The sequence below is a fragment of the Chelonia mydas genome, unplaced genomic scaffold (assembly GCF_015237465.2).
Source record: "Chelonia mydas isolate rCheMyd1 unplaced genomic scaffold, rCheMyd1.pri.v2 scaffold_60_arrow_ctg1, whole genome shotgun sequence".
NCBI lineage: Eukaryota > Metazoa > Chordata > Testudines > Cheloniidae > Chelonia > Chelonia mydas.
The window spans coordinates 10,119-37,128 of NW_025111271.1; the positions used below are offsets into that span (position 1 = coordinate 10,119).

A 27,010-nucleotide genomic window follows, 5' to 3' on the forward strand; every position below is an offset into this window, starting at 1 on the left:
GTCCTGGGTGTCAGCCCCCTCTGGAGAGGGGCTGGGGAAAGCCCCCCATCCTCCTCCTAATACTTAGCAAGGGAGGTAGACATAGTGGCAGCCACTCTAGCACCTGGGGAAACTGAGGCAGCTCCCCCCTTCCTGCTGCGGGGTGTGGACCTCGCTCCCTTAAATACCAGCACAGTTGGGGTGGTGTAAACAGATTTCAGAGATGCTCATGCCACCATGAGGGGCGAGGCCAGGCAGCCCCCCACTTCAGGGTGGGGGGGTCCCCCTCAAGGCATCAGTGCATATGCACCCCTTGCCTCCATCCCCTGGGCACTGGTTTTTGCTGGCAAAGGCTCCCTCCCCGCCTTTCTTGGGGGGGGGGGGGGAGTTAAACACCCCTCCAAGTTTCTGTACCCCCCCCTCCCAAACCGGGGGTGGAAACGGCAGAAGAAAGAGACCGGCTCTCGCGGGCGGGGGCGGGGAATATCTACAAACTTTAATTCCACGCGGGCGAGACACACACACAAGAACCAGGGGGTTCCTCCCCCTGGCTTGACCCCGCCGGGCGGCTTGAGAAATCCCCGGGGGGAGGTCCCCGCGAGTCCGGCGGGCGGATGCGCGTTGGCACGGCTCGCCGCCCAGCCCCCCCACGGCAGGTGGAAAGCGACCGAGTTCAGTTCGTTATTGCTAGATAGAAAACCCACGTCCGGTCCGGCCCGGCCCGGCGGCTGGCCACCGGGCTAATACTGCCCCGGCCTCGGTTTCCCTTTTCTTCGGAAAAAAAACCCAAACACCCAATGTGGAGATAAGGCAAATTTTGCAGGAACCCGTGCGGCCGGGGAAACGCCCCCGCGGTGGATAGAAAACGTCCTGCCGGCGGCCGGTCTCCACCGTGGGGCCAGAGGAGATGGTTCGGCTCGACCCCTGTAGAGTCAGATTGCTCGGGGGGGGGGGGGGGTGTAAATGCCCCCCCACCCTGCTGGATAGCGGGGGGAGAAGCGAACCGGGGAGACAGCCCTTAGCTGGAAAGGTCCGAGAGCGACGAATCACCGAATACATTCTTGTGGCAAATTCAAACACGACCGGGGGCGCGGTGAGAGCTGGTCGCCCCCCACCTGAGCCCAGTCCAGGGGGGCGGCCCAGGCCTGAGGTCAGCCAGAGATCCTGGGGCGTCAGATTGTCCCCCGCTGCCCCAAGAGTCCCAAGGGGTGCTCCCAGCCGGATCCGGGAAACCATCAGCTCATTGGTTCCCCCCGGGACCCTCGCCGGCCCGAGGCGCGGGACCCTCGCCTGCGGGTGGAGATTCAGTCGCCCCCCCCGGCGCCGCGGGGGCTCTGTGACACAGCAAACAGGGGTGGGGGGTAAATCCTTTGCCGGCCTATTGCACGCTGACCGCGCGGAGGCCACTACAGGCCAATACTGACTGAAGGGGCAAAGGGGGTGAAAAACCAGATCAGGTCACATCCAAATCTTGTGTCCTTTGATCCATTGACCGAGCGAAGGAGAGGTGGGGGAAGGAGGCAGGGTGACCCCCTATTCCCGCTAACACAGTAACCATGGAACCTCACAGTATTTGTTGTAGGGCCTACCAAAACCAAGGAGGTCCCGGACCAAAAAATAAACCAACCCCAACTTTCGACATACATCTCAAAAATAAAAAAAAAAAAAAAGTGTCTTTGCCATTTGGTCGACTGAAAAATTCATAAACCACAAACGTTAAAAAACAAACGGAAACCCAATGGGCGGGGGGGGGGTTAACCCCGAAAGCTGCACTGGTCTGAAAAAAACAACACAACACCAACAATCCAGGGGCGGGGGGAGGAAGAACACCCGTCAGAAACTGTAAGTCTGGCCGTGCGGCGGGACGGCTTCCACGCGGGGTTCCTGGCTCGCCGCAACCGGGGAAAAGCTTCATGTCGTCTCGCGCGAAGGCTGGGAGAACGTCCCTCCTCCCGCACACTGATTTCCAACGGGATGACTTGGGGGGGGGGGGGGGGGGAATAAAATAAAAACGTCTCCTCCTCGGGAAGATTTCGACGACTCGGAAAGGTACCCTGTGTAGTGGCAACCGTCCCGTGAGACACGAGGCCCCAGAGACGGGCTGTAAACAAAGAAACAACAGATCCATACGCGCAATTAAAAAAAAACAACAAAATATTCAAGCCCAAATTTAAAAAACGAAAAAACAAACGAACCAACGGTTTCTCCCTCCCCTCCAAAATCTGTACAGCTGCATTATGGAGAGAGAAATGTCTCACCTCTCCGGGTGGGGATCGGTCACAGAAAACCCAACTGTTTCTCGGTTTTTAAAAAATATATATATCTCTCTCTCTCTACCTCGAGAGAGAGTGTGACCGGAGCTTTATTTACTTGGGTCTAAGCCGCAGCCCCAGCCGGGTGCTGGGAGGGGCTGGCGGATTTTGTCTTTCCAATTCTTGTCCAAAGATACATTCATCAATGAGTGCGGGGCGGGGGCAAGCCCCCCAGCCGCCGCACGCACAAAAATGCTCCTCCGTCCAAAAAAAAAAAAAAGAAAGAAAGAAAACCAAACCAACCAACAAACCCCGCCCCAACCAAGGGCCACTGGGATGGGGGCGCACGTCTAATGGGGCGCGGGAAAGGCTAGATAAACGAGATGCCCAGAGAGCTTAATAAAAAAAAAAAGGGCCTCGCAACCCCCCCAAAAAAACCATGGGCAGAAGAAATCATCTTCCTATCAGCTGGGCAGCGTAATGCCCAGCGGGGCAGAGAGGAGGCTGGCTTCACGGGGCGGAGCTTGTGGGGAAAAATCCAGCCGGGGAGGCGGAGCTTGTAGAGGAAATCCAGCCGGGGAGGCGGAGCTTGTAGAGGAAATCCAGCCGGGGAGGCGGAGCTTGATGCAGGGAGCTTGCAGGGCCTGGAAGCTTGCAGGAAGCGAGGCAAGACATCTGGGTGGCCCGTAACAGGGGAGCTCCGAGGCGTCTGGGCGAGCTCCGAGGCGTCTGGGCGGCCCGTAACAGGGGAGCTCCGAGGCGTCTGGACGGCCCGTAACAGGGGAGCTCCGAGGCGTCTGGGCGAGCTCCGAGGCATCTGGGCGGCCCGTAACGGGGGAGCTCCGAGGCGTCTGGGCGAGCTCCGAGGCGTCTGGGCGGCCCGTAACGGGGGAGCTCCGAGGCGTCTGGGCGAGCTCCGAGGCGTCTGGGCGGCCCGTAACGGGGGAGCTCCGAGGCGTCTGGGCGGCCCGTAACGGGGGACAGGAACTGGCAGGAAGCCAGGAGAGCTTTGCCGGTTAGGAGCTCGCCCTGAGCCAGGTGAGTAGCGGGAGCTCGCGGGAAGAGCACCCGGCTCCAGGGACCGGAGTCGGCTGCCGTCATTAGCGTTGCCGTTCTGCCCCACTCCTCCCGCGCACCACGAGGGAACCAGCGGGAGGGGCAAGTCGGTTGTTTCACGGTTGTGCAACTTTCAAAAAAAGAAACAAACAAAAAAAAAAGCAAGGTCTCTTCCAAAAAGAGAAAAACAAACATGGCGAGAGCAAACCTCCCGTGTCGAGCTGTGTATATAGCGATATTTACATCCAGCCCCGCAGCGCGAGACACCAGGCCAGCTCGCGACAAGCGGGCCGGGCAGTAAGTGCATTTCTTCAAGTTTTGCTATTTTTGTGGGTTTTTTTGTTTTTGTTTTTTTTTTAAATGAAATCTTCTCTTTTCCCCTTCTCGAATTTTCACGTCTCTCCTCGTCCCGTGTGAAAATAACAGTGTTTCCTAGAGCGATTTTTGTTTTGTTTTTAAAGTTTCTTTATAAAAATTTCCTCCAGAATCAACAAAAAAATCCATTTTTTTTTCCTTTTTTTTTTTTTTATGAGTTCTTTGTAAAAAGTCTCGATAAAGTGCATCAGCGGGTTGCATTTTAAGGTGCTTCGTGTGTTGGAGAAAGAAGTGCTCACACATACTCCTCTTCCGAAGGCGGGTCGCCGGCGCCCCCTGATCCGAGCGCACGCGCCGCCCCGCCCCCCCGCCAGCCCCAGTGCCCCCCGCTCGCCGGGGGGCAGGGCGGAGGAAAGGGGAGGGCGCAGCACGGCCGCCTCGTCCTTTCGCAGTGCACATTCAGGTAAGACTGAATCGGTTAAGAAGGCAGCAGAGTTCCTATTGCTACGAGACCTCAGTAGTCGTCAATGCTTTCCACCTCGCCTGACGGGCCGTGCAGCGAATAGCCTGGGGGCAGAGCAGGGCACAAAGGGTTAATCGGCTGTGCGGCCCCCCCGGCTCTCACCCACCAGGCCCCCGCCCCTCCCAGAGCCAGGGAGAGAACCCAGGAGTCCTGGCTCCCGAACCCCCAGCTCTAACCCACCAGCCCCCACTCCCCTCCCAGAGCTGGGGAGAGAACCCAGGAGTCCGGGCTCCCAGCCCCCCCTGCTCTAACCCACCAGCCCCCACTGCCCTCCCAGAGCCGGGGAGAACCCAGGAGTCCTGGCTCCCAGCCGCCCCTGCTCTAATCCACCAGCCCCCCCCCCCCCCCCCCAAGCCGGGGAGAGAACCCAGGCGTCCTGGCTCCCGGCCCCCCCTGCTCTCACCCACCAGCCCCCACTCCCCTCCCAGAGCCGGGGAGAGAACCCAGGCGTCCAGGCCCCGCCCTACCCAGGATGCTGGGGTCAGCGTGCAGCATGACCGGTCTCCTCTTGATCTTCACCGGCTGGCTGCCCTCGAAGGGCGGCTGTTTGGTGCCGTGGTTGGCCGGGAACGGGGAGGGCAGGTTGCTGGAGCTGAGCCAGGAGGCTTCCTGGTGGGAAGGGGGGAGGGATTAGTGTGGAGCCCCGCCCCTTGCCCCTCCCTCCCCCCCGGCAAGGGGAGAGCACCCCCTACCTGCTGCTGCTGGCGCTGCTGGCTGGCTTTCTGCTTGGCGCGGCGCTCCAGGAACTGCTTGGCAAACTCTTTGGCTTCCGGGGTGTCGCCCAGGTAGGAGCGGATGAAGTCGTGCACGTCGTAGGGGGACTCCACCTCCTTCAGGAACGCCACCACCGTGGGGACTGCAGGGGGGGAAGGCGGGGGGGGGGGTCAAAGAGAGCCAGCCCCCTATCGCCCCCCCCAAGCACCCACCCACAAGGCCGAGGAGAGGCCTGCGAGCTGCAGAAAACAGGCAGGGAGTGGGGAAACTGAGGCAGAAGGCGGGGAAACTGAGGCAGAAGGCTCCCAGCACCCCCCAGGGGCGCAAGGAAGCCAGGCGTCCGGGTGCCGGCGTACCGTCGAGGTTGCTGCAGCTGTTCAGGACGTGCAGCATCTGCTCGCACCACTGCGTGAAGCCGTCCTGGGGCTTGTGGATCCCCTGCAGCAGCTTGAGCAGCTTCTCCTCCTCGTCCGTCTTCTTCCGGCTCTGCCGGCCCGGCCCCCCGTAGCTGTCCCTGTGGGGGGGGGGGGGGGGGTCAGAGAGAGCCACAGGCCCGTCCCGGTGCCCCTCCTGCCCGCCCCGCAGCCCCTGCCCCCCCAGCTCTTCCGGTGCCCCTCACTCCCGACCCACAGCCCCTGCCAGCCCAGCCCTGTCCCGCCCAGCCCCGCTGGTGCCCCTCACTCCTGACCCACAGCCCCTGCCCCCCCCCAGCCCATGGGCTCACCCGAGGGAGGGGCTGCTGCGGCTGCTCTTCAGGCCCAGGCTCCTCACATTCTTGACGCCCTCGTCCCACGGGCTGCTCTTCTCATGGCTGCTCCACAGCTGGCCGGAGTCGGCGCCCCACTGCGAGGGGCTGTTCAGGCCGAGCCCCCCGTGCTGGGAAGGGAAAGCCAGGTCACCGCAACCGGCCCCGAGACGCGCCCACCTCTGGGGCGGGGCGGCCGGTGACCCGGGGACCCCTCGCCCGGCCCCGAGACGCGCCCACCTCTGGGGCGGGGCGGCCGGTGACCCGGGGACCCCTCGCCCGGCCCCGAGACGCGCCCACCTCTGGGGCGGGGCGGCCGGTGACCCGGGGACCCCTCGCCCGGCCCCGAGACGCGCCCACCTCTGGGGCGGGGCGGCTGGTTGCAGAGGGGATGGGACACTTCTCCTGGGTGGGGCGGGGCGGCGCCAGACCTGGCTTGGGGCAGGACATGGTCAGGGGCAAGGCCAGGGCAGAGCCTGGGAGTGTGGCCTGGCTGGGGGCGGGGCCAGGGCAGATCACAGGGGCGGGGCCTGGCTGGGGGCAGGGCCTGGCTAGAGCACGGGGGCGGGGCCTGGCTGGGGGCAGGGCCTGGCCAGATCACAGGGGCGGGGCCTGGCCAGATCACGGGGGCGGGGGCCACTCACCGCTCTCTGCTGCGCCCGCTGCTGCTTCTGCAGCTGCCGCTCGCTCTCCTGCAGCTCCAGCAGGGCCTTCATGCCCCCGGGGGGCTTGGCCAGGCCCCCCCAGGGTGCCGCGCTCTGCGCCTGCAGCAGCTTCAGCACCAGCTCCTGCTGCCGGCACTGCGGGGAGCAGGGGCGTTACCGGGGGACGGCCCAGAGCCCCCCCAGCCCAGAGCGGCGGTTCGTGACCCACGGCTGCCCCCAGGAGGACAAAGTGGGGATCTGGGGACCCTGGGGGCAATGGCCCCCCTCAGACACCCGGGGTCTCTTCCTTCCATGGGAGCCCCACAACCCCTCTGGGGAGCAGATCAGGGCCCCTAAAACACAGGGTAAACTGAGGCCCAAAGGCGCGCTAAAGGAGAAAGAACCCAGGAGTCCAGGCTCCGAGCCCCCCCCCGCTCTAACCCACCAGGCCCCATTCCCCTGTCAGAGCCGGGGAGACAACCCAGGAGTCCTGCCCCAGAGCTGGGGAGAGAACGCGGGGCGGGGGTCCGTGGGGGTCAGGGGGGCCTTGACCTGTTTGCGCCGATACAGCTCCTCCTCCTCGCGCCGCTTCTGCTCCTCCTGGCGCCGCTTCTCTTCGCGCCGCTTGCGTTCCTCCTCCTCCCGCTTAGCCCTGAGTTCCGCATCGCGCCGCTCCTGGAGCTGCGGCACCGGGGGCAGGGCCGGTCAGGGGGGCCCCAGGCTGGCAGAGAGCCCCCCCACGCCACCCACCCGGCTGCCAGGGACTCGGGCAGCGCCGAGACCCCACGTAGCCCCTCTGCCAAACGGCAGCCAACCCCGCTGCTGTCATCCCCAGCCCCACTCCCCTCCCAGAGCCGGGGCGAGAACCCAGGAGTCCTGGCTCCCAGCTCCTCCTGCTCTGATGCACCTGCCCCTACTCCCCTCCCCGAGCTGGGGAGAGAACCCAGGAGTCCTGGCTCCCAGCCCCCCCGCTCTCACCCCCCCCAGCCCCCACTCCCTTCCCAGAGCTGGGGACAGAACCCCGGAGTCCTGGCTCCCAGCCCCGCTGCTCTGACCCACCAGCCCCCACTCCGCTCCCAGAGAACCCAGGCGTCCTGGGGCCCGGCACTTACTTTCTGTTGCAGTTGCAGTTGTTCTAGGATTGGACCCTGAGTTGAAGAAGTAATTGGTATATCCCATAGACTGGCCTCACCGCCTGCGGGAGAGACGGGAGCGTCAGGCCCGGCGTGACGCCCCCCGCTGGAGCCCCCCGGCCCCGCACCGCCCCCCTTACCTGCGGGCTGTGAGGCTGAGGTATGCGTGTCCCACAGGGACCCTGTGTCTGGCACGGACATGGATCGGTTCATCGCCGGGATCAGGTTCTGCTCCCCAGCTCTGCAAGGCAAGGGGGGGCCCCTGCTCAGTGCTGAGCTCGCCCCCCCCACAGCGCCCCCGGGAGGAGAGAGAGCCTCCGCCACCCCCAGGGCCTCTCCTGTGGGGTAAGGCAGCTACCAGAGCCGGGGAGAACCCAGGAGTCCTGGCTCCCAGCCCCCACTGCTCTAACCCACCAGCCCCTGCTCCCCTCCCAGAGCCAGGGAGAACCCAGGAGTCCTGGCCAGTCAGACAATGTGCAAGTCCCCCCCCGCCCCCCAGATGGCAGCAGGAGAGTGGGAGTCAGAGTGCGGGGAAGTGGGGGGCCGGGGGGGTCACTCACCGGGGTTTCAGAGCCTGCAGCTGCTGCAGGAAAGCCGTGAGCTGCTGCTGGGTCAGGTCCCCGGCCGCCAGCTTCTGCTGCAGCGCGCACTGGGCGAACTGCGGCCTGCGGGACGAGAGCGGCCGGGGAGTCACGGCCGGCCCCCGCCGGGGCCCCCCAGTCCCGGACCCGCGCCCCGCCCGAGGGAGGGGAACGGTGACGGGGGACGGACCCGCGCCCGGCCCACGGCAGGAGGGGACGGGGGACGGACCCGCGCCCGGCCCACGGCAGGAGGGGACGGGGACAGGGGACGGACCCGCGCCCGGCCCACGGCAGGAGGGGACGGGGGATGGTGACGGGGACCGCCCCACGCCCAGCCCCTCCGAGGCGCCGGGACCGTACCTGTCTGGCAGGTACCTGTTGACGAGCTGCAGAAACTGCTGATGCTGAAGCTGGTGGTAGAGGGCGGCCGCGGCCAGCTCCTGCTGCTTCTTCAGCCGCTCCTGGTCCAGGTTCCCCTGGGGGCAAGCGGCAGAGACAAGCTGTGGGGCCAGTTTCAGACCCGGATGCGAGGTGGGGGGGCTCTGATCTCAGGGGCCTGTGACTCCGGGACATCTCGCTTCAACCTCCGGCCATTGGATGCTAACCAAGGATTGTGGGGGGCGAAATAAAGAGCTGGGGGGCCCCCCAAAAGGTAGATGGGGGGCCGAAGGAGAGACCCTGCCACACTTGGCTGCGGAGAGGAGCTGGGTACGTTTCGGTTTACACGGCACCAGTCGCTCCCCATCTCCCTGGCCTTGCAGGACGAACCGATTCGGGTCCCCCCTGGGGCTGGGCCGAGCAGGATCTCCCCGCCTGGCCCATTCTGGGGGCTGGAGGCGGCTCTGGGATTCAGGGTGAGCGGCTGCCGAGAGCAGCAGGCTGGGCTTTCGGGGAGCTGGGGGTCCCCCCAGGCGAGCCTGGCCCCGGGCTGGTTCGGGGGCAGGGGGCGGACCCCGTCCCGGGGGGCTCGGCTCACCAGCAGCGGGGGCGGCGACGGGCCCGGAGCGAAAGGCACTCTTCCCCACATCTTGATCACCTCGCCCAGCGGCTGGAAGCCCTCGTCACAGCCTCGCTTCACCAGCAGCGACATGGTGAAATAGCCGGCCTGGAACCACTCCGCCATCTCCTGCGTGGTGAAGGGCCCTGCGGGGAGCGGAGAAACAAGGATGCTTATGCAGGGACCCCTCGCCCGGCGCCGAGATGCACCCACCTCTGGGGCGGGGCGGCCGGCTGAGACGTGGCCACCTCCAGGGCGGGGCAGCGGGTGACACGGGGACCCCTCGCCCGGCACTGAGACGCGGCCACCTCCGGGGCGGGGCGGCGGGTGACCCAGGGACCCCTCGCCTGGCGCCGAGATGTGGCCACCTCTGGGGCGGGGCGGCTGGTGAGACAGGGACCCCTCACCCGGCGCCGAGATGCAGCCACCTCTGGGGCGGGGCAGTGGGTGACCCGGGGACCCTCGCCCGGCACTGAGATGCGCCCACCTCTGGGGTGGGGAGGCTGGTTAACAGCAGCACTGCCAGGGGGCAGACAGGGAGTTCCTGGCCGGCAATCAGCTGCCCCGCTGCTGTATGGAATCGAGAAGGGGCAGGGGGATCTTGCAGCTCCAGGGACAGGAACCCCAGAGGAACTCCCTGCTGTGACCCCCCCACACCTTGGATCTCCCCCTGGGGGTCCTTGTAGAACCACTTCATGGCGGCCTCGTGGGAGAGGGGCAGGGCGGCAGCCGTGTTGCGAGGCTCCTGGATGGCCTGGGTGAAGCGCTCCTCGTCCATGGAGCTCTCCTGGAGCGCGGCCACCATCTTCTCGGCTTCCTGGGGGGGGACAGAGGTGAGACCAGGCCCTGGCCGCCCCCAAACCCGGGGGCACAGCAGGGCGGTGGGGGGGCAGACTGGGAGCAGCACAGACATCACCTTGAGCTGGGGGCAGGAGGGTTCTTCTCTCTTCCCCACAGCACAGACCAGGAGGCGGGGCGGGGGGTTGGGGGGGAAGAGAACCCAGGAGTCCTGGCTGCCAGCCCCCCCGCTCTAACCCACCAGCCCCTGCTCCCCTCCCAGAGTTGGGGGGGAAAACCCAGGATTTCTGGCTCCCAGCCCCCGCTCCCTCTGCTCTAACCCACCAGCCCCTGCTCCCCTCCCAGAGTCGGGGAAAGAACCCAGGAGTCCGGGCTCCCAGCCCCCCCTGCTCCAACCCACCAGCCCCTGCTCCCCTCCCAGAGCCAGGGAGAGAACCCAGGAGTCCGGGCTCCCCCGCTCACCTGCTGAAGATGTTTCATCCCATCGTCGTCCTCGGCGTCCCCGATGGAGAACTCAGTAGCAGCATTGGGGGTGGAGGAAGGGGAGGGGAGGGTGGAGACCGCGCCTGGGCTGAGCTGAGACGGGAGGCCCAGGACGCCTGGGTCCCCTGGGGAAGGAGGGAGGGAAGGGGTCACTACATGGATCCATTACTCCTTCCCCCACCCCACCCCCATAATGCCACCCCCTGTTTTTAGAGGGGTCCTAAGATAGGCCACGACCCCAGCCTTGATAGCCTTCATGATGGCTCTGGGAGCTGTCATTTCGGGCTCGCCGCAGACAGGCAGTCGGACAGTCTCTGCTAAAATCAGCAGGACTGAGATGAGACGTTAGTAGGTTTCAGAGTGAACACCCTTCATTAAGACACCTAGGAAGCTATCGTTTCAGGCTCTCAGCAGGCTCAGGCAGCGTTCAGCTCTAGAGAAGCATTGCAAGGGGGTGTTAAGGTAGGTGGATGGTTTCCACTGAGGTTAGCAGGAGAGGCCTGGACCATCAGTAGGTTCCAGAGTGAACGTCCCATTGAGTGGGGCCGGGATCTTTTCTGCTAGGCTCTCAGCAGACTCCAGCAGTGCCCACTTCCAAAGGGGACAATGAAGACACTAGCTGTGAAAATGTCTTGGCTCCCTTGGCCCTCAAGGGAGAAGTGCATTCTGGGATGGGGGAGAAACCATCACCAACCCACACCCGTGGGGGCAGGATCGTACCAAGTCTAATAGGCTCAGGCCACCAGCGGGGGAACCCGCCCCCACCCCCCCGCCCACTTGGTACCTTCCGCAGCAGCCTTCGGCTCCTTGTCGCAGGTGCCAAGGGGCGCGGCGGGGTCCGAGCCCCCCAGCAGGGTGCTCTCACATTCACTAGTGGCAGTGGCAACAGTAGCAGCAAAGGGGGGGCCCGACAGCCAGGGGGCGCCGGGCGGGGAACATCTCTTCTCCTCCAGGGCCGTCGCGGGATCCTTCCGGGCCTCTGGAGAGACAGAAAGAGAGAACGGGTTACCACCTGGGGGGCTGCCCCGAACCCCCGACCCCCTCACAGCCAGGTGGAGTGGGGTCCCCCCACGAGCCCCCCACCCTCCTTACCTTTCTCAGGGGCCTCCTTCGAGCCAGGCTCGGCATCCTCCTTCCCCTCCGACCTCTCGTCATCTTCCTGCAACGGATGGAAGTCGAACACCTGCTCCTCAGGGATTGGCTCCTTGGGGCTCTTCTGTCAGAGAGGAGGAGGGGCTCAGGGGTCAGAGGTCAAGCCAGGACCCCCAAGCACATAGCAGTGGGGAAGCATCCCACCGCAAATCATGTCAATCTGATCACCGTTCTGCCCACTCCCCGGCCCAACCGACAGGGCTCAGGGGCAGGACTCCTGGGTTCTCTCCCCGGCTCCGGGAGGGGAAGGGGGGCTGGTGGGTTAGAGCAGCGGGGCTGGGAGCCAGGACTCCTGGGTTCCCCCCCCCCCGGTACCTTGAGGGGCATGAAGGCGCCGGAGGAGTCGAAGGTGCCCATCTCCTCGTCCTCGTCGTCCATGCACCACTCGGGCAGCCCATCCTTGTCGTCCTCGAAGCTGTCGCTGCCCCGGTGCCGCCGCCCGCCCCGCTCCTCCTCCCGCTCCCGGAAGTCGAAGTCGAACTTGCGCCGCCGGCCCTCGGGGTGCTCCCGCCAGCCGGCCGAGCGGGGGGCGCCGTCTGCGGGGGGGGTTACTCGCTGAGCAGGGGGGAGCCGGGCTGCCACGAGGGGTGCTCCCGGCCCCACCCAAAACCTCAGAACAGGGACAGGACCTCCCACACCCTGCCCCCAGCCTGTCCTATGGCCCCTCCTACCACCCATCATGGGTGGGGTCCCCCACAGGCCCCGCCCCCAGCCTGTCCTATGGCCCCTCCTACCACCCATCATGGGTGGAGTCCTCCACAGGCCCCACCCCCAGCCTGCCCCACCCACAATCCCCAGAGTCCCCGTCCCCGTCCCCCTCCCCAGCCCACTTCCCCGGCAGGCCTCACCTGGGCTGGCCGACCGCCAGCGCTCGCTCTCGCGCCGGGCCCCGCTCAGCCGCCAGCTGCCCCCCGCGGCCGCCCCGGCGGGGGTGGGCCCGGCACCCCCCCCCGCCTCCTCCTCCTCCTCCTGCTCCTCCCGCAGCGTCCGCCAGTTGTTGCTGTCCGAGCGAGCATAGTCCTTGCGGGGGGGCAGGGCCCCCTCCTCGAAGGGAGCCCGGCCTGGGGGGGGGGGGGCGGAGGGGGAGAGGCAATCAGTGGGGAGGGCCGAGTCACGTGTCCCCCCCACATCCAACCATCAGCCCCGCCTACAGGGCAGCTGCTAAGGAAAGGGGGAGCCTCTCCCCCCCAGTAGAGCACCTGGAAGAAGGATAGCTCCCTGTGGGGGTGGGGACAAAGCCCCCTCTTCCTCAAGGTGTCTGGGTGTTCCCAGTAGATGGCCCCCCCAATTCTCAGGCATGACTGTGGGGACCCCCTCTTCCTGTGAATATCTCTGTAGGATCCCCAACAGACGGCCCCCCCGGTCCAGTCCTCGGGTCCCCCAGGGTGTCCCCCCGGACAGACCGGGCTGTTACAGCCCCCCCCAGCCAGGCAACCAGGAACCACCTACTTCCGTCCCGCCGGGTTGGCTTCTCGAACCGCCGCTCGCCCCTGCCGGAGAGAGAAGGGGAGAGGTCAGAGCCTGGCCCCCCAATCCCCACGGGCTGCCCCAGCCCGCGCCCCCCCCACCCCACTCACCTGTCATCCCAGCTTTGGCTGCGGTGGATCTCCCGGGCCCCGCGCCCAAACGCCCCCTCCGGTTCCTCCGGACTTCTTTGGTAAAACCCGCTCTCGCCTCGGCCCCGGCCTGCGGGGAGAGAGCGCTGAGACCCCGGCCTGCCAATGGGGGTCTTCCCTGGGCCAGCCCTGCCCCACTCCCAGGGTCCCGCCAGGAACAGCCCCCACCGGTCCCCATGCACCCCCCAGGGCATGGGCCCCGCTTTGTCGGTTCCCATTATCCCCGCAGCCCCATCCCCTCCACCAGATCCTGGTGCCCGGACCCCCAATTCTCCCCCTAGATACCTCGGCTCCGGGTACTGCCCCTCCCCCGGGAGACTCCAGTGGGAGCGGCTCCGCCTCCTTTTCCCATCAGCCTCAGCACCGCCACGCTGTTCACAGACATGGAGAAATTCCTCTGTAACAGAGCCGGGGGGCGGGGGGGTTAGCACCCAGACATCACTCGAGCCTGCCAGATCGGGGCTGGCTCCCACAGAGGGGCCAGGCCCCTGCCCCATTCCCCGCCCCCCGGAGCCAGCCAGTGGGGTGGATGGGAGCCGGCGCCCCAAGAGGGAAAAGGCCCCATGTCCCATCCCCAGGACTGCCCCTGGGGATCTCGGTCGTAAGGGGGACCCTTGTCTCTGCAGACCCCCCCCCCGATCTCTGTTGGGGGGGTGGTCTGTGCAGCCCCTGGCACAGGCAGAGGGTGTCCCCAAGGTGCTCCCCCCGCCCCTCTACCTGCTCCTCCTCCGTCAGTGGGACCAGGGCCAGCGGCTGCAGCGGCTCTTCCTGGAGAATGGCAGCGAATTCCTTATCCTGGAGCTCCTCCGGGACCTGGGCGGGGACGGAGAGAGCAGCTGGGGGGTGCGGCTGGGAGCGAACAGCAGGGTCACCCCCTCTCTGGTGGCCTCCCCCACCCCCAAAGCCAGGGCTTTCACTTGGGGCGCACACCCCCCTGTGAATCTCGAAGGGGAGCCCCAGAGTCACACCAGGCTTCCCCTGTGGGTGATCTGAACTCGGACCCCAACAGCCCTTATCCCAACCGATTAGGGGTCACCCCATTGGGCAGCCAGAACCCTGCCCCCTGGTCACCTGACATTCCTTGGGCCGGCCCTGGTTTGTTTTACTCCTAGGGGAATTTGGCGCCACTGCGCATGTGCAGAATTTCTGTCCTCCGCGGAGTTCTTTGATTCCCCGCAGAAGGAAGCAAAGGGAAGACACAAGAGTGGTCACGTGACTCCCCCCCCAGCAGTATGTTTCGGGGGGCCCAGGGCAGGCGGCAGAGAGGCAAATCACTGTGGGGCAGGGGGCAGGACTGGGAATACCCGGCTGCTAGCTCCTACCCTGTGCCAGCTCAGCTGCTCGTCCCAGCTGGGCTGGGGAGGACGGGACTTCCTCTTTCCCTGCACGGCTTCTGGGGCCAGGTCAGACCCACCCCAGATTTCTCCCCTGGCTGCAGGAAGCTCTGCAAACTCCCCACCCCCCACTTCCTGCACCCATCGCTCCTCAGCTGCAGGGGGAGGGATCCCTGTACAGGGAGCTGCTTCCCCTTCTGCCCATCCCCCGTCATCCAGACCCCCTCATCCCCAAACCCACTGAGCCTCACCAGCCCCCTGCACTCAGAAACCTGCCCCAGATGAGCCCCACTCCCCCAGCATCTGAACCCCCACTAAACCCCCCACACCTGGACCCCCCCCGTTGAGCCCCAACTACCTTCACCTGCACCCCCCTGCAGCGTCCCATTACCAGAGCACCCACAAGCCCCTGTGCATCCAGATACCCCCACACACGGATCCCACACTGAGCCACCTGCACCCAGACTGCCCCACACAGAACCCTCTAAACCCCCACCTGGATCCCCCCACACTAAGCCCCTCCACACTTGGCTCCTGCCTTGCTGAGCCTGCCTGCCCGCAGCTGGCCCGGAGGGGCAGGGCCCTGGGGTGTTTCTGGGGCCGTCCCGGTCCATGCGCAGCGTCAGGTTTGGGTGCAACCTCACCACTGAGTCAGTGTCCCGGGGGGGGGAGGAAGAAGCTGCAGGGGGATCTCCCATCTCTGTGCAACCAGTGGCCTGTGCTCCCCACTGCCAGGCTGGAGTCTCCACATCTATTTGGCATGGACTGGGCTTTGGCTACCTGCCTTGGCCGGCACCTTAAAGGCAGGGGAGGCGTTACAAAGCCCTTTCACAATTCCAGCCCCTGGTAGCCCCCCACGCACCTTGTTCTCTTTGACATAAAGTGCTAGCATCTCTTCTCTGCCGTAGCGATACTCAGCGAGCTTGTACTTTGGCATGGCAGGAGAGGGCGGGGGGGAAGCCACGCTCCCCCCACTGGACAGCGCGCGGAGCCTGGGGGGGGCGGGACAGACAGACAGTCAGCGACAGGGCCGGGCCAGGCTCCACACGCACATGGCTGCGTACACAGAGCGAGGCCATGAGGGCGTCTGGCCAGCTAGGAGCCTTCAAGCGGGGCTTTAGGGTTAACTTAGAATGAGTTAGAGCAGGGGGGCTGGGAGCCAGGACTCCTGGGTTCTCTGCCTGGCTCTGGGAGGGGAGTGGGGGCTGGTGGGTTAGAGCAGGGGGGGCTGGGAGCCAGGATTCCTGGGTTCTCTGCCTAGCTCTGGGAGGGGAGTGGGGGCTGGTGGGTTAGAGCAGGGGGGGCTGGGAGCCAGGACTCCTGGGTTCTCCCCCCGGCTCTGGGAGCGGAGTGGGGGCTGGTGGGTTAGAGCCGGGGGGCTGGGAGCCAGGACTCCTGGGTTCTCTGCCTGGCGGGTTAGAGCAGGGGGGGCTGGGAGCCAGGACTCCTGGGTTCTCCCCCCGGCTCTGGGAGCGGAGTGGGGGCTGGTGGGTTAGAGCCGGGGGGCTGGGAGCCAGGACTCCTGGGTTCTCTGCCTGGCTCTGGGAGGGGAGGGGGGGCTGGTGGGTTAGAGTAGGGGGAGCTGGGAGCCAGGACTCCTGGGTTCTCCCCCCGGCTCTGGGAGCGGAGTGGGGGCTGGTGGGTTAGAGCAGGGGGGGCTGGGAGCCAGGATTCCTGGGTTCTCTGCCTGGCTCTGGGAGGGGAGTGGGGGCTGGTGGGTTAGAGTAGGGGGAGCTGGGAGCCAGGACTCCTGGGTTCTCTCCCAGTTTGGGGAACAGGGTCTAGAGGGTGCATTATCAACTTATTTGCCCCGAAGTTAAGGGACAACCAGTGTTTGTGGCTCTCCCTGGGCCCTGCCCCCCAGCTCCCCCAACCCCCACTTCCCTGTGCTCACCATTCCGGTCCAAAATTGAGCGTCTCGGCGGCCATCGCCCTCTGTGTGTGCGTTGAGTTTAGCTTCTGTTGTCCTATGACCTGCACAGCGAGGAAGGAAACCGGGCGATGAAAGGCGGGCGCCCCCATCCCATCGCTCTGGGCTCCCTGCCCCCCGACCCCGACTTCTCACAGCCCCCCACCCCCCTTCCTTACCTGCTGGCTACAGCCCCACGCCCCTCACCGTGGGAGGCTGGGCCCACAGCAGCGAACCTGCAGCCAGGAGACAGAACCCAAGGGGGGCAGGGTTAGGATCAAGGACTATCCCCCCACTCCCCATCCCGCTGTCTCCCCCTACCCAGGCCTTCCCAGTGCAGATCAGCTGCGGGTGGGGGGCTAAGAAGGGGTGAGGCCCCCCCGCCCAGGAGGGGGAGTTCTGGATGGGAAAAGGTAGGGGGGGCTCTTGGCCGCTCTCCATTGGTCCCCCAAAACACCGGTCCATTTCAGATATCTACCATTACCTAAGGGATAAATAATTCTAGCCTATCCCCCCACCCCTCAACGTTACCCCCCAAAGCCTCCATATGCCTCCCCCAGGAATCAGCTCCATGGTCTACGTGATTACAGCAGGGGGGCTGGGAGCCGGGACTCCTGGGTTCTCTCCCCACCAAGTTCTGGGAGAGGAGTGGGGGCTGGTGGATTAGAGCAGGGAGGCTGGGAGCCAGGACTCCTGGGTTCTCTCCCCCCACGCCCGAAGCGTTTCTCACCAAGACGGCAGCGGCTTGCTGGTCCGAGCGCGCTGGGGGATTTCCGAGAGGAAGGGGTGGGGGATCTGTGGGCACCCGTCTCTCCGGGTCGCTTGTGGGGCAGGGGGGCTGATGAGGCTTTTGGGCCGTTCTCCCCCCACGACAGAGTCGGAAGCCGGATTCACATTGGGAAGAGCTGCTGGGGAAAGAGGGGAAGCGTTAGTCCACATGGTGATGGATTCGGGGGGGGCCCCCACTGGCTTCAGACCCCTGTACCCTGCAGAGCGTAGCCCCCAGCATGTGGAGTGGAGGTGATTCTCCAGTACAGGGCATAGGACACACAGTGGAACAATTCCCATCACAGCCACTGGAGGGCACAAGAACATAAGAGCTTCCATTGCACTGTCCTTTATGCAGGATGTAAGGCAAAGGGAACCCAGGACCCCTTACTCTAAGCCACCAGAGCCAGGGATAGAACCCAGGAGTCCTGACCCTCCACACCCCCGCTCTAGCCCACCAGACCCCAAACCAGAGCTGGGACTAGAACCCAGGACTCCTGACTCTGAGCACCCGCATCAGCACGTGGCAGGGAGATCCACAGGCTCTTTGGGGCCAGAACACCATCTGAAGCCTGACAGGTTCCATGTCAGCCTGCCCCTGGTGCCAGCAGAGACCCAGCTGGGCCCGGGCCGGAACAGCTGCAGGCCAGGCAGCCCAGCCCGGGGGCGGGAAGGGGTGAGGGGGAGAAAGAGAAGGTTGCATAACACCCATGTCAAGATTGTGGGAAACCACAAAGAGCAGAGCGGCCAATCCTCTGGCAGGGCCACCGTCGAGAGCTAACGGACAAAAGCCAAACCGTGGGGTGCTTAGGCAGACCCAGGGAGAGAACCCAGAAGTCCTGGCCCCCAGCCCCCCTGCTCTAGCCCACCAGTCCCCACTGCCCTCCCCAAGCAGGGGAGAGAACCCAGGAGTCCTGGCTCCCAGCCCGCCCCGGCTCTAACCCACCAGCCCCCACTCCTCTCCCAGAGCCAGGGAGAGAACCCAGGAGTCCTGGCTCCCAGACCCCCCTGCTCTAACTACACTTCGCTCCATCACTCACAAACAGCAGTTTCCCGGCCCTTAGGCCGAGGCCTTTCGGAGGCAAAGACCCCGGAGCTAGAACCTGACAGGAAACTGCCGCATCATTTCCAACCAGGGCACCCCTCCCAACCGCAGGCCTGGGGGGAGTGTTACCAGCTGGGGGTTTGTATCACAGCCAGGCGTATGGGAGACCTCAGCGAGGGGCCCCACCCCGGCCGAGACCAGGGGATCTGCATTAGTCCAGGCACCACGCAGACCCGCCAGGCCAATATCGGGGCAGCTATGAAACAGAGATAAGAATCCTGCCTTTGCCTCCTTTGACTTGGGACAGGGCCTGTCTCTTGCCGTGTGTCTGGGCAGCGCCCGGCACGACGGGGCCCTGATCTCAGCTGGGGCAGGGCCTGTCTCTTCCCGTGTGTCTGGGCAGCGCCCGGCACGACGGGGCCCTGATCTCAGCTGGGGCAGGGCCTTTCTCTCAGCCTGTGTCTGGGCAGCGCCCGGCCTCACGGGGATTTGATTGGCTCGGAGGACACAGAAATAATCCCACAGCAGGGGCATTCATGAGAATCAGATCCTGGCCAGGAGGCCAATTTCCGATCCACGTCTGGCTAAGATGCGAATAAAGCAGATCACCGTGCTGAGCTCGCTCCATGCTACGCTGTGTTCCCAGTGACCGCTAAGCCGTATCAGACCATCGAAGTTGTATCAACTTCATTTCCCCAGCGAGATTTCAGACTTGTCAACCCGAAGCGAGCGGCGCTCTGACTCTTTCCAGGAAGACATTCTCCCAGGCATGCTGAAGTTACCCATGTTCAGCTCCCGCTTACCCAGCCCCGAAAGCCCCCTCTGACATTTACGCAAGTTTAACAAAGAGATTGTAATCTCCTGGGGGCAGGGACCTGGCACGATCACGGCCCCAGTCCCTGATGTTATCTGTGATACAGCCCCCAGAAACTTGTCCCAGTTAGAGGTTGGACCGGCTCCTTCTACAAAATGTGAAGATAGATACCCCCAGTCATCCCTCCCCAGCTCCAACCACCAGACCCCACTCCCATCCCAGAGCTGGAGAGAGAACCCAGGAGTCCTGACTCCCAGCACCCCCTGGTCTGACCCACCAGCCCCCACTCCCCTCCCAGAGCTGTGAATAGAACCCAGGAGTCCTGCCTCCCCACCCCAACCCAGCATGCCCCCCTCTCCATCTCGGGACAAGCTACAAAATATACAGCCGAGGTTGTGAAAAGTGAGTGACGATTTTCGGCCCCCCGACTTGTCTGATTTTCAGGGGATCAGTGCCTCAGTGCTCCAATTCCCACCCCCCCGCCCATGTCTCAAGTCTGAAACCTGCCCCCGCAAAAAAAAAAACAAAAAAACCCCAAACATTCAGTCTCCAACAATCACCACGTGGCTTTTGGGGAATCTTTGACATTTAACAGCTGCCTTAAATTCACGGAGACGTCAAATGCCCCAGTCACAACTACGCGGGTGAAACCAGACTGCGCTCTCCAATGAACTCACAGCAAAACACGAGAAAGGGCACCACCAGCCAGCCATCACCCCACGTCTGACAGCCCGGTCCCCTTCGGAAGGCATGCCCGGGCACTTGAGCGGAGTTATGAATTTGACGCTAAAAACTCAGCCTCCGACACGGGTTTTATGGCTCAATTTCAATTTCTCGCACCCCCTGCCGCTGGCTAACCCTTAATCCCCCACTCCATTTTAAGTGGTCTCCCACAAAGTGGGTTAACCACTTTTGCTCAACAATCTACCCCAAAACTCAGACTGAGCTCAGACGCTCCGGTTTCCTTCCCGGCCCAAAGTTGATCCGATAAAAGAGAGTCCAATCAAAGACACTCTCTCACTCACCTTGTCACCCCTGGCCCCCCCAGGCCTTGGTAAATATTCATAAGTCACTCCCATCAGCACCAGCCCAGTGGGCATGTCTCAAGAGCTACCAGAGGGTAGCTGGCTACTGTCTTACACTACTTTGATTGGGAGTTTTCCCGGCACAATGTTTTTGTCGTGGCAGCGCCCAGCGGCCTGATGTGGGCAGTTCAAGGAAGAGCACCTCCAGCACCCGGCCTTCCCTCTCCATCCCCACAGCCCGGTCTCTCTCTCTGCATCCCTCCGCCGGCTCCCGTTTCTCCGTGGCGTGAAACATCGGCTACGTGTCTTTCCTTTCCGGGCCGATCCCCTGCAACCGATCAGCTCGCCGACGCTCAGCCTGGCGCGTCCCATCAGCCTCCATTGCTCACTGGTTCAACTTCCAAAGGAGCCTCTTCACCTTTTCTACCACAGCCCCCTCACGCGCACCTTGAAGCTCTCTTTGGCCATGACGCTTACCAAAAAACCCTCAATGGCGCTGTGCAACACTGTCCCGTTGTTTCCATATACCTGCTATCTCTTGTCTTATCCTTCGGACAGGGGCTGTCTTTTGGTTGTTTGCACTACGTCCGGCACAGTGGTACAAGACCAGGGCTCTATTATGAAGCAGATTCATAGATCACAACCGACCCGGCCGGCTTTGGAATCATCTAACCCAGAGATACAGGAGAAACTAGGAGTTACGAACCAACAGATCAACCACACACCTCGTTTGGAACTGGAAGTACACAATCAGGCAGTAGCAGAGACCCCAAATAAAAGGCAAATACAGGACAGTTCTGTGTTAAACTACTAAAAAAAATACAGGGGAAGTTTAAAAGCAGATTTGACAACGTAAGGAAATTGTGCGCTTGTTTCATTTAAATTAAGATGGTTAAAAGCGGAATTTTTCTTCTGCGCACTAAAGTTTCAAAGCTGCATGAAGGCAATGGTCCGTGGTAAACTTTTAAGAACAATTGGAACGTTTTGTTCAGAGTTACGAACAACCTCCATTCCCCGAGGCATTCGTCATGCCGAGGTTCTCCTGTCCTCAGACCTCAGGAGCCAAATTAGCGAGCCACATTACCCAAACGAGCCACAGCAGTGCGACCATATAATTTCATTTACTATAGTGCTGGAGGTTCATATTTAACCAGTATGACAGGGAAATCATTTTTACACATTATTCTCACAGCAAACGAGTATGACCAAGTATTATTGTATCAACTACCTTTGAACAACAACACAGTAAAAGAATCCTGATGTGATATAATTATTAATCAATCACATGCTGCAAAGAGGAGACTCATTAAAAAGCCACTTGCAGCTCACGAGCCTCAGCTGGAATCTCACTGATTAGGCTGACCACCTGGGTGACGCTGCCCAGAGAATTAATTTCTGCTTGAGCAGAGCTTTAGTAAAAATGTCCGAGGTGGCCACACAAACCAGGTAGCGATCCCAAGTCTAGCAAGACCTAAAGGCTGCCTAACATCTAAGCTACCGGCAGGTCTTTAAAGTTAAAGCGCAAATCTAAAAACAACCCTGACTCCGTGTTCTATGTACGTGGGCTTGGAAGGATTGGATTTTTATCAGTAAATGTTGGTAAACATCCATTTCACCAGACACACGCAAACCCGAGGAAAAAAATATTTCCACTGATAACAGAAATGTACAGAGTGGCAAAGTAAGAAAAATGCTGCTTGAAACCTTATGAGAATTTGTCTGTTTTGACACACGACGTCAATGTGTTCTAACGGTTAGAAACCTTTAACTTTTTGAATCTCAACATCTACTGTCATTAAATAACGATTTAATAATTTCCCTCAACCGTGAATTAAAAACAATAAAAATATTTTACAATGCCCTAATATAAAAATCAATATTATCCATCAAAATTAAAAAGTAAAGTAAAACTTGAATTCTGCTAAACCTATACAAACAGCAAACGGTACAGACGAAGAGCACAGATGGGAATAGGTTCTGGGAAAGCAGATACACATTCATATATACCCAGTAGTTAATAAACAGGCTTGGATTTTTTTAAATAATTTTGATGGATGGTTTATTTTTAAGCATTATTTTGATTCTCAATTTCAATTTGCACAGTTGTGCAAAATGCTGTGGTTTTATCGATTTAACTGTTCACATTTGCAGGAAATTCAGAGGGGCCAGTCAGTCATCATTTAATTACCGCAGAGGGAGATTCAAAAAGTTAAAGCTTTAGAACCATTAAAAAACATCGTTAACGCCACACGTCAAAACAGACGTCAATTTCACAGGAAACACCCAACCCCTGGAAAAAATATTTCCATGGATAATTGAAATTCAGGGACAAAGTAAGAAAAATGCTGCTTGAAAACTTCTTAGTTTGATTTAAGGATAAGTTCTCAAGCTGCGTTATTCTGACTTTGCCGGTCTGGAAATGTTCATTATCCATGGAAATATTTTTCCCATGGGTTGCGTGCGTCCCGTGAAATAGACAATTCTGCTATTTATAATAGAAATCTAACCTTCCAGGCCTATTAATAATAGCGCACGACCCTCTCGGCACATTTAAAAGAAATAACCAGCCTTAACACCGATCTATATCCCTGGCCCAACTCAAACACTCAGTTCACACAAGCATTCATAAGAACAGCCAGACTGGGTCAGACCAAAGGTCCATCTAGCCCAGTATCCAGTGCCAGGTGCCCCAGAGGGAATGGACAGAACAGGGAATCATCCAGTGATCCGTCCCCTGTCACCCATTCCCAGCTCCTGGCAAACAGAGGCTAGGGACACCATCCCCGCCCATCCTGGCTAATAGCCACTGATCGACCTGTCCTCCATGAACTTATCTAGTTCTTTTTTGAACACTGTTATAGTCTTGGCCTTCGCAACATCCTCTGGCGAGGAGTTCCACAGGTTGACTGGTCGTTGTGTGAAAAAATACTTCCTTTTGTTTTAAACCTGCTGACTATTCATTTCATTGGGTGACCCCGATGAAGTGGGCTGTAGCCCACGAAAGCTTATGCTCAAATAAACTTGTTAGTCTCTAAGGTGCCACAAGTCCTCCTTTTCTTTTTCCCTAGTTCTTGTGTTATGAGGAGTAAATAACACGTCCTTCTTTACTTTCTCTGCACCAGTCACGATTTTATAGACCTCAGTCATATCCACACCTGTGCTCCAAACACAGCCTTCACTTTATCCCATCTCTGCTTCCCCCCACACCTGCCCCATCCAGCTCCCTCCCCCGTAACTAAACCCACCTCACTGTGGCACTACCAGGACATTTTCAGCCATCACTTTGTTGACTCTGCCTACGTCTGTCTGCTCTCAAAGCAGGGACCATCTACTACTTGGTGTTTGTACAGCACCTTGCGCAAGGGAGTACCTAGGACCAAGAGCAGGACCCTCTGAATAAAGACTTATTACGACACATTTCCACCACCAGAGCTAACTCACGGACACAGTTATAACAGACGCACCTCACTCCAACTCCACAAAGCATCGCGGACAGATGAACTTTCAGATATCTTAAAGCTGGAAGGGATCATTACTTCGTCTCATCCAACCGGCCGCATAGCATGGATCAGAGAACATTTGCCCCAGGAATCCTGCACCGAACCCCCAATTTCTGCTTTTGAGACGCTGAGCGTATCCTTTAAAAAGACACCCCCGATCCTGATTCAGACTCCAGGAGGTGGGTCACTGGGTCAGTTGCTCCAGTGGGTTAAATTTCCCTCCCCGGTGCAAACCCACAACTTGTTTTTAGTCTGAATTTGTCCCCTCGGAAAGGTTTCTCCCCACATTAGAGCCCGGGATCAAGTCACCTGTGAACCGTCTCTTGGATAAGCCTGAACCCAGCCCCGACTTGGATTTAAAAATTTGCGGCCTCTCTGAGGGCAGCGAGATGACAACACTAAAATGCGGCCCCCGGAGCTGGGAGACCGAGCGCGAAGGTCCAGCCCCGGCACTGGTGCAGACTCCTGGGGGCCACGTCTCGATTCCCCCGGCTGCACAGAGAGGGAACAGACCTAGCAGACCACAGTTACTCTCTTAGGCCCCACTGGGGTCTGGTGGTTACCCCCCGCCCCCTTGACCGTGCGTTACTAGGAGACAAACAGACGCGACGGCAGCAAGGGCGGCGTGAGCACAAGACTTCACGCTGGCCAGGACTTCATCTGCCTTTCAAACCAACCGGACCTCAGGACTCTTCTGGCACAGATTTGTACAGCGCCGGGCACAGAGGAAGCAGCAGGACTGCTCTGGGACTCAGGACCCCTGCGTTCGCTCCCCGGCACCGCTGCCACCACCAACTGCGTGACCGCTTTCCCATCACCCTGCCTCAGTTTCCCCCCGTTATCGAGCACCACCGTGGCACGGAGGCTGCCCGCCCCCGCCGCTGGCGAGGTGGGTGTAGCTAGATGGACAAAGGCACAAGGGACCACTGCAAACATCTAGTCTGAGCCGCTGCACCCCCAAGCCAGAGAACTGCCCTGGAGCAGGGCTTTTAGGAAAACCGCCCTTGCTGACGGGGAACCCGCCCCGATCCCGGGTCCGTCGTCCCAACCGTTCGTTACCCGCCCTGTCAGAAACGTACACCTTATTTCCAACGTGACTTTCCCCGCCAAGAACGACCGTGGACCTGCCCCCGTCCGCACGGACAGACGGACGCTTCTTTGCCATCTTTCATTCCCTCCCACAGCACCCACACCAGTGGCCCGTCGGGGGCGTCTGTGCGGCCCCCGACACAATGGGGACCCCCCCCGGCTCTCAATTGGGCAGGGGGGTGTCTGTGCGGCCCCCGGCACAACGGGGACCCTCCCCCCCGGCTCTCAATCAGGCAAGGGGGTGTCTGTGCGGCGCCCGGCACAACAGGGACCCCCCCGGCTCTCAATCGGGCAGGGGGGTGTCTGTGCGGCGCCCGGCACAACAGGGACCCCCCCGGCTCTCAATCGGGCAGGGGGGTGTCTGTGCGGCGCCCGGCACAACAGGGACCCCCCCGGCTCTCAATCGGGCAGGGGGGTGCCTGTGCGGCCCCTGGCACAACGGGGACCCCCCCCGGCTCTCAATCGGGCAGGGGGGTGTCTGTGCGGCCCCCGGCACAACGGGGACCCCCCCCGGCTCTCAATCGGGCAGGGGGGTGTCTGTGCGGCCCCCGACACAACGGGGGGGGGGGCCTAGAAATTCGCCCAGGAGCAAGGAGACACATCGAGTCAGAAAGGCCGAGGCCGGCCGGCCCAGCAGCTGCACCAGGCGGGCAGAGAGCTCACGACAACCCAGCCCGCACCCGCCCCCCCAGGGACGTGGGGACCCCCCCGGGGGTAGCTAGAGAACGACCCGGCGGCCGCAGCCCGGGAAGGGGGGGGCCTGGACAGCAAGAAACGAGGGGGCTGCAGAGGCGCCCGCACCCAGCCCGTCTCCCAGCCCCCGCTTCGTGCAGCCGCTCGGGCAAGTGGGGTGACCAGACAAAACCCACGGGGGGGGGGGGGGGGGGGGGATTATCCAGGGAGGGGGCGGGGACGGGCACAGCACGCCTGCGGAGGGGGGAGAAAAGGGGGCTCCTGGGTAGAGCAAACCCCCCCCCCCGGCACTTTTGCCCCGAGCGAGGCGGGGGGGGGCTGCATGTGCCCAAACCGCCCCCCCCCCGCCAGCGATTCGCACCCTGCTCCCCCCCCGCACCCCCCCAGGGAGGGAGGGTTCAGTGTGAGGATGGGGGGGAGGGGAGGGGGATCCCCACACTCCCCCCCCCCGGGCCCTGCATGGGAAGGGGGCTGGGATTCTGCCCCGGGGGGGGCACATAGGGAGCAGAGGGAGGCGTTTCGGGGAGGGGGGCGGGGAGAGAAGCTGGGGGGGCTCCCCCCCTCAGAGCTGGGCAGGGAGGGGGGAGGGGCTGTTGGGAAAATGGGGCCCCCCCCCCCGGAATCTCCATGGCTACGGGGCCCGGGGGGGGCGGGGCCCAGGCCCGGGGGGGGGGTCCCGCGGGTGGGGGAGGGGCGGGGGGCACCCCGGGTCTCACCGCGGCGCCCGGCTCCGGGGGGGGCGGGGCCTGGCGGGGGGCGGGGCCGGGGGGGGGCCCTGGCCGCGGGGGGAGGCTCCGGGTCTCTCGCCGCTTCCGCCGCCGCCGCCGCCGCCTCCTCCTCTCGCCGCTTGTTTGTGTTTGTACCAAGATGGCGGCGCTGCGCCGCGTCACGTGACGGGGGAGCCCGGGGACCGCGGAGGGAGGCCGCGAGCGGGGGGGGGGGAGGGGGTGTCACGTGACGGGGGGGAGGAAACCGCCGCCCGGCTCGCGTGATGCAGGCGCGCGCGCGCGTCCCCAAAGCGAGGCTGCGGCAGGAGGGGGCGGGGCCGCCCTCACAACCCCAACCGCCGCCCCGGACGCGGCGCGCGCCTGCATCACGTGACCGGGAACGGCCCTCGCGCGAGAGTCCCCCGCCCCTCACAGGGGGCTCGGGTCACGTGACACCCCCCCACCCGAACACACACACACAAAATGGTGGTTCCCGCCTCCTAGGGTGCGCGAGACCGCAACGTCCCGGCCCCAGCCGGATGACGTCACCGCCTGGCCCTGTGATGTCACTGTGCCGCACTCTTGTGTCATCGCCAGGACCTGTGATGTCAACGCCTGGCCCAGTGACGCACTGTTCTGTCAGCGCCTCGTCCTGTGATGTCACCGCCTGGGTCTGTGATGTCACTGTGACGCACTGTTCTGTCATCACTTGGCCCTGTGATGTCACCACGTGGTCCTGTGATGTCACCCCCCTGGCCCTGTGATGTCACTGTGCCGCACTCTTGTGTCATCGCCAGGACCTGTGATGTCAACGCCTGGCCCAGTGACGCACTGTTCTGTCAGCGCCTCGTCCTGTGATGTCACCGCCTGGGTCTGTGATGTCACTGTGACGCACTGTTCTGTCATCACTTGGCCCTGTGATGTCACCACGTGGTCCTGTGATGTCACCACCTGGCCCTGTGATGTCACTGTCCCACACTATTCTGTCATTGCCTGGCCCTGTGATGTCACTGCCTGGCCCTGTGATGTCACCATGTCTGGTGTTGCCATTGTGTCAGGCTGCAAGGCCATTACATCAGCAGATGATGTCGTCGCACAGCCCTGTGATGTCATAGTGTCACTCCATAATGTCAGGGAA

General features: G+C 62.3%; 1 protein-coding gene across 8 annotated transcripts; it reads right to left on the reverse strand.

The window, feature by feature from the left end:
* Positions 1 to 454: 454 nt before the first annotated feature.
* On the reverse strand, positions 455 to 25,928 carry GIGYF1 (GRB10 interacting GYF protein 1). Of its 8 annotated transcripts, none has more exons than XM_037888766.2 (27): positions 25,882 to 25,928; positions 16,962 to 17,136; positions 16,411 to 16,467; positions 16,217 to 16,296; positions 15,185 to 15,314; positions 13,706 to 13,801; positions 13,274 to 13,385; positions 12,950 to 13,058; positions 12,822 to 12,862; positions 12,221 to 12,433; positions 11,688 to 11,908; positions 11,313 to 11,433; positions 11,005 to 11,199; positions 10,200 to 10,345; positions 9,597 to 9,756; positions 8,919 to 9,085; positions 8,303 to 8,418; positions 7,922 to 8,026; positions 7,502 to 7,602; positions 7,341 to 7,423; positions 6,781 to 6,909; positions 6,229 to 6,384; positions 5,564 to 5,715; positions 5,196 to 5,353; positions 4,818 to 4,981; positions 4,593 to 4,734; positions 455 to 4,169 (listed from the first exon to the last, which is right to left on the reverse strand). In XM_037888766.2, the coding sequence occupies exons 4-27, from the start codon at positions 16,249 to 16,251 to the stop codon at positions 4,117 to 4,119; spliced, it is 3,105 nt and encodes a 1,034-aa protein (XP_037744694.1). In that variant the 5' UTR covers positions 16,252 to 16,296; positions 16,411 to 16,467; positions 16,962 to 17,136; positions 25,882 to 25,928; the 3' UTR covers positions 455 to 4,116. The 8 variants fall into 8 exon arrangements, with proteins under 8 accessions (XP_037744694.1, XP_037744695.1, XP_037744692.1 ...); XM_037888767.2 differs by having other exon boundaries at positions 8,318 to 8,418; positions 11,313 to 11,436; XM_037888764.2 differs by having other exon boundaries at positions 11,313 to 11,436; positions 25,882 to 25,927.
* Positions 25,929 to 27,010: the final 1,082 nt, after the last annotated feature.

Excerpts from the sequence above, each read along its gene's own strand:
- GIGYF1 (XM_037888764.2), bottom strand. The coding sequence starts at position 16,251 with ATGGCCGCCGAGACGCTCAATTTTGGACCGGAATG. Across the intron at positions 11,437-11,687 it reads GCGCCTTCATGCCCCTCAAG|AAGAGCCCCAAGGAGCCAAT; the intron begins GTACCGGGGGGG and ends CCTCTCTGACAG. Across the intron at positions 9,757-10,199 it reads GGATGAAACATCTTCAGCAG|GAAGCCGAGAAGATGGTGGC; the intron begins GTGAGCGGGGGA and ends GTCCCCCCCCAG.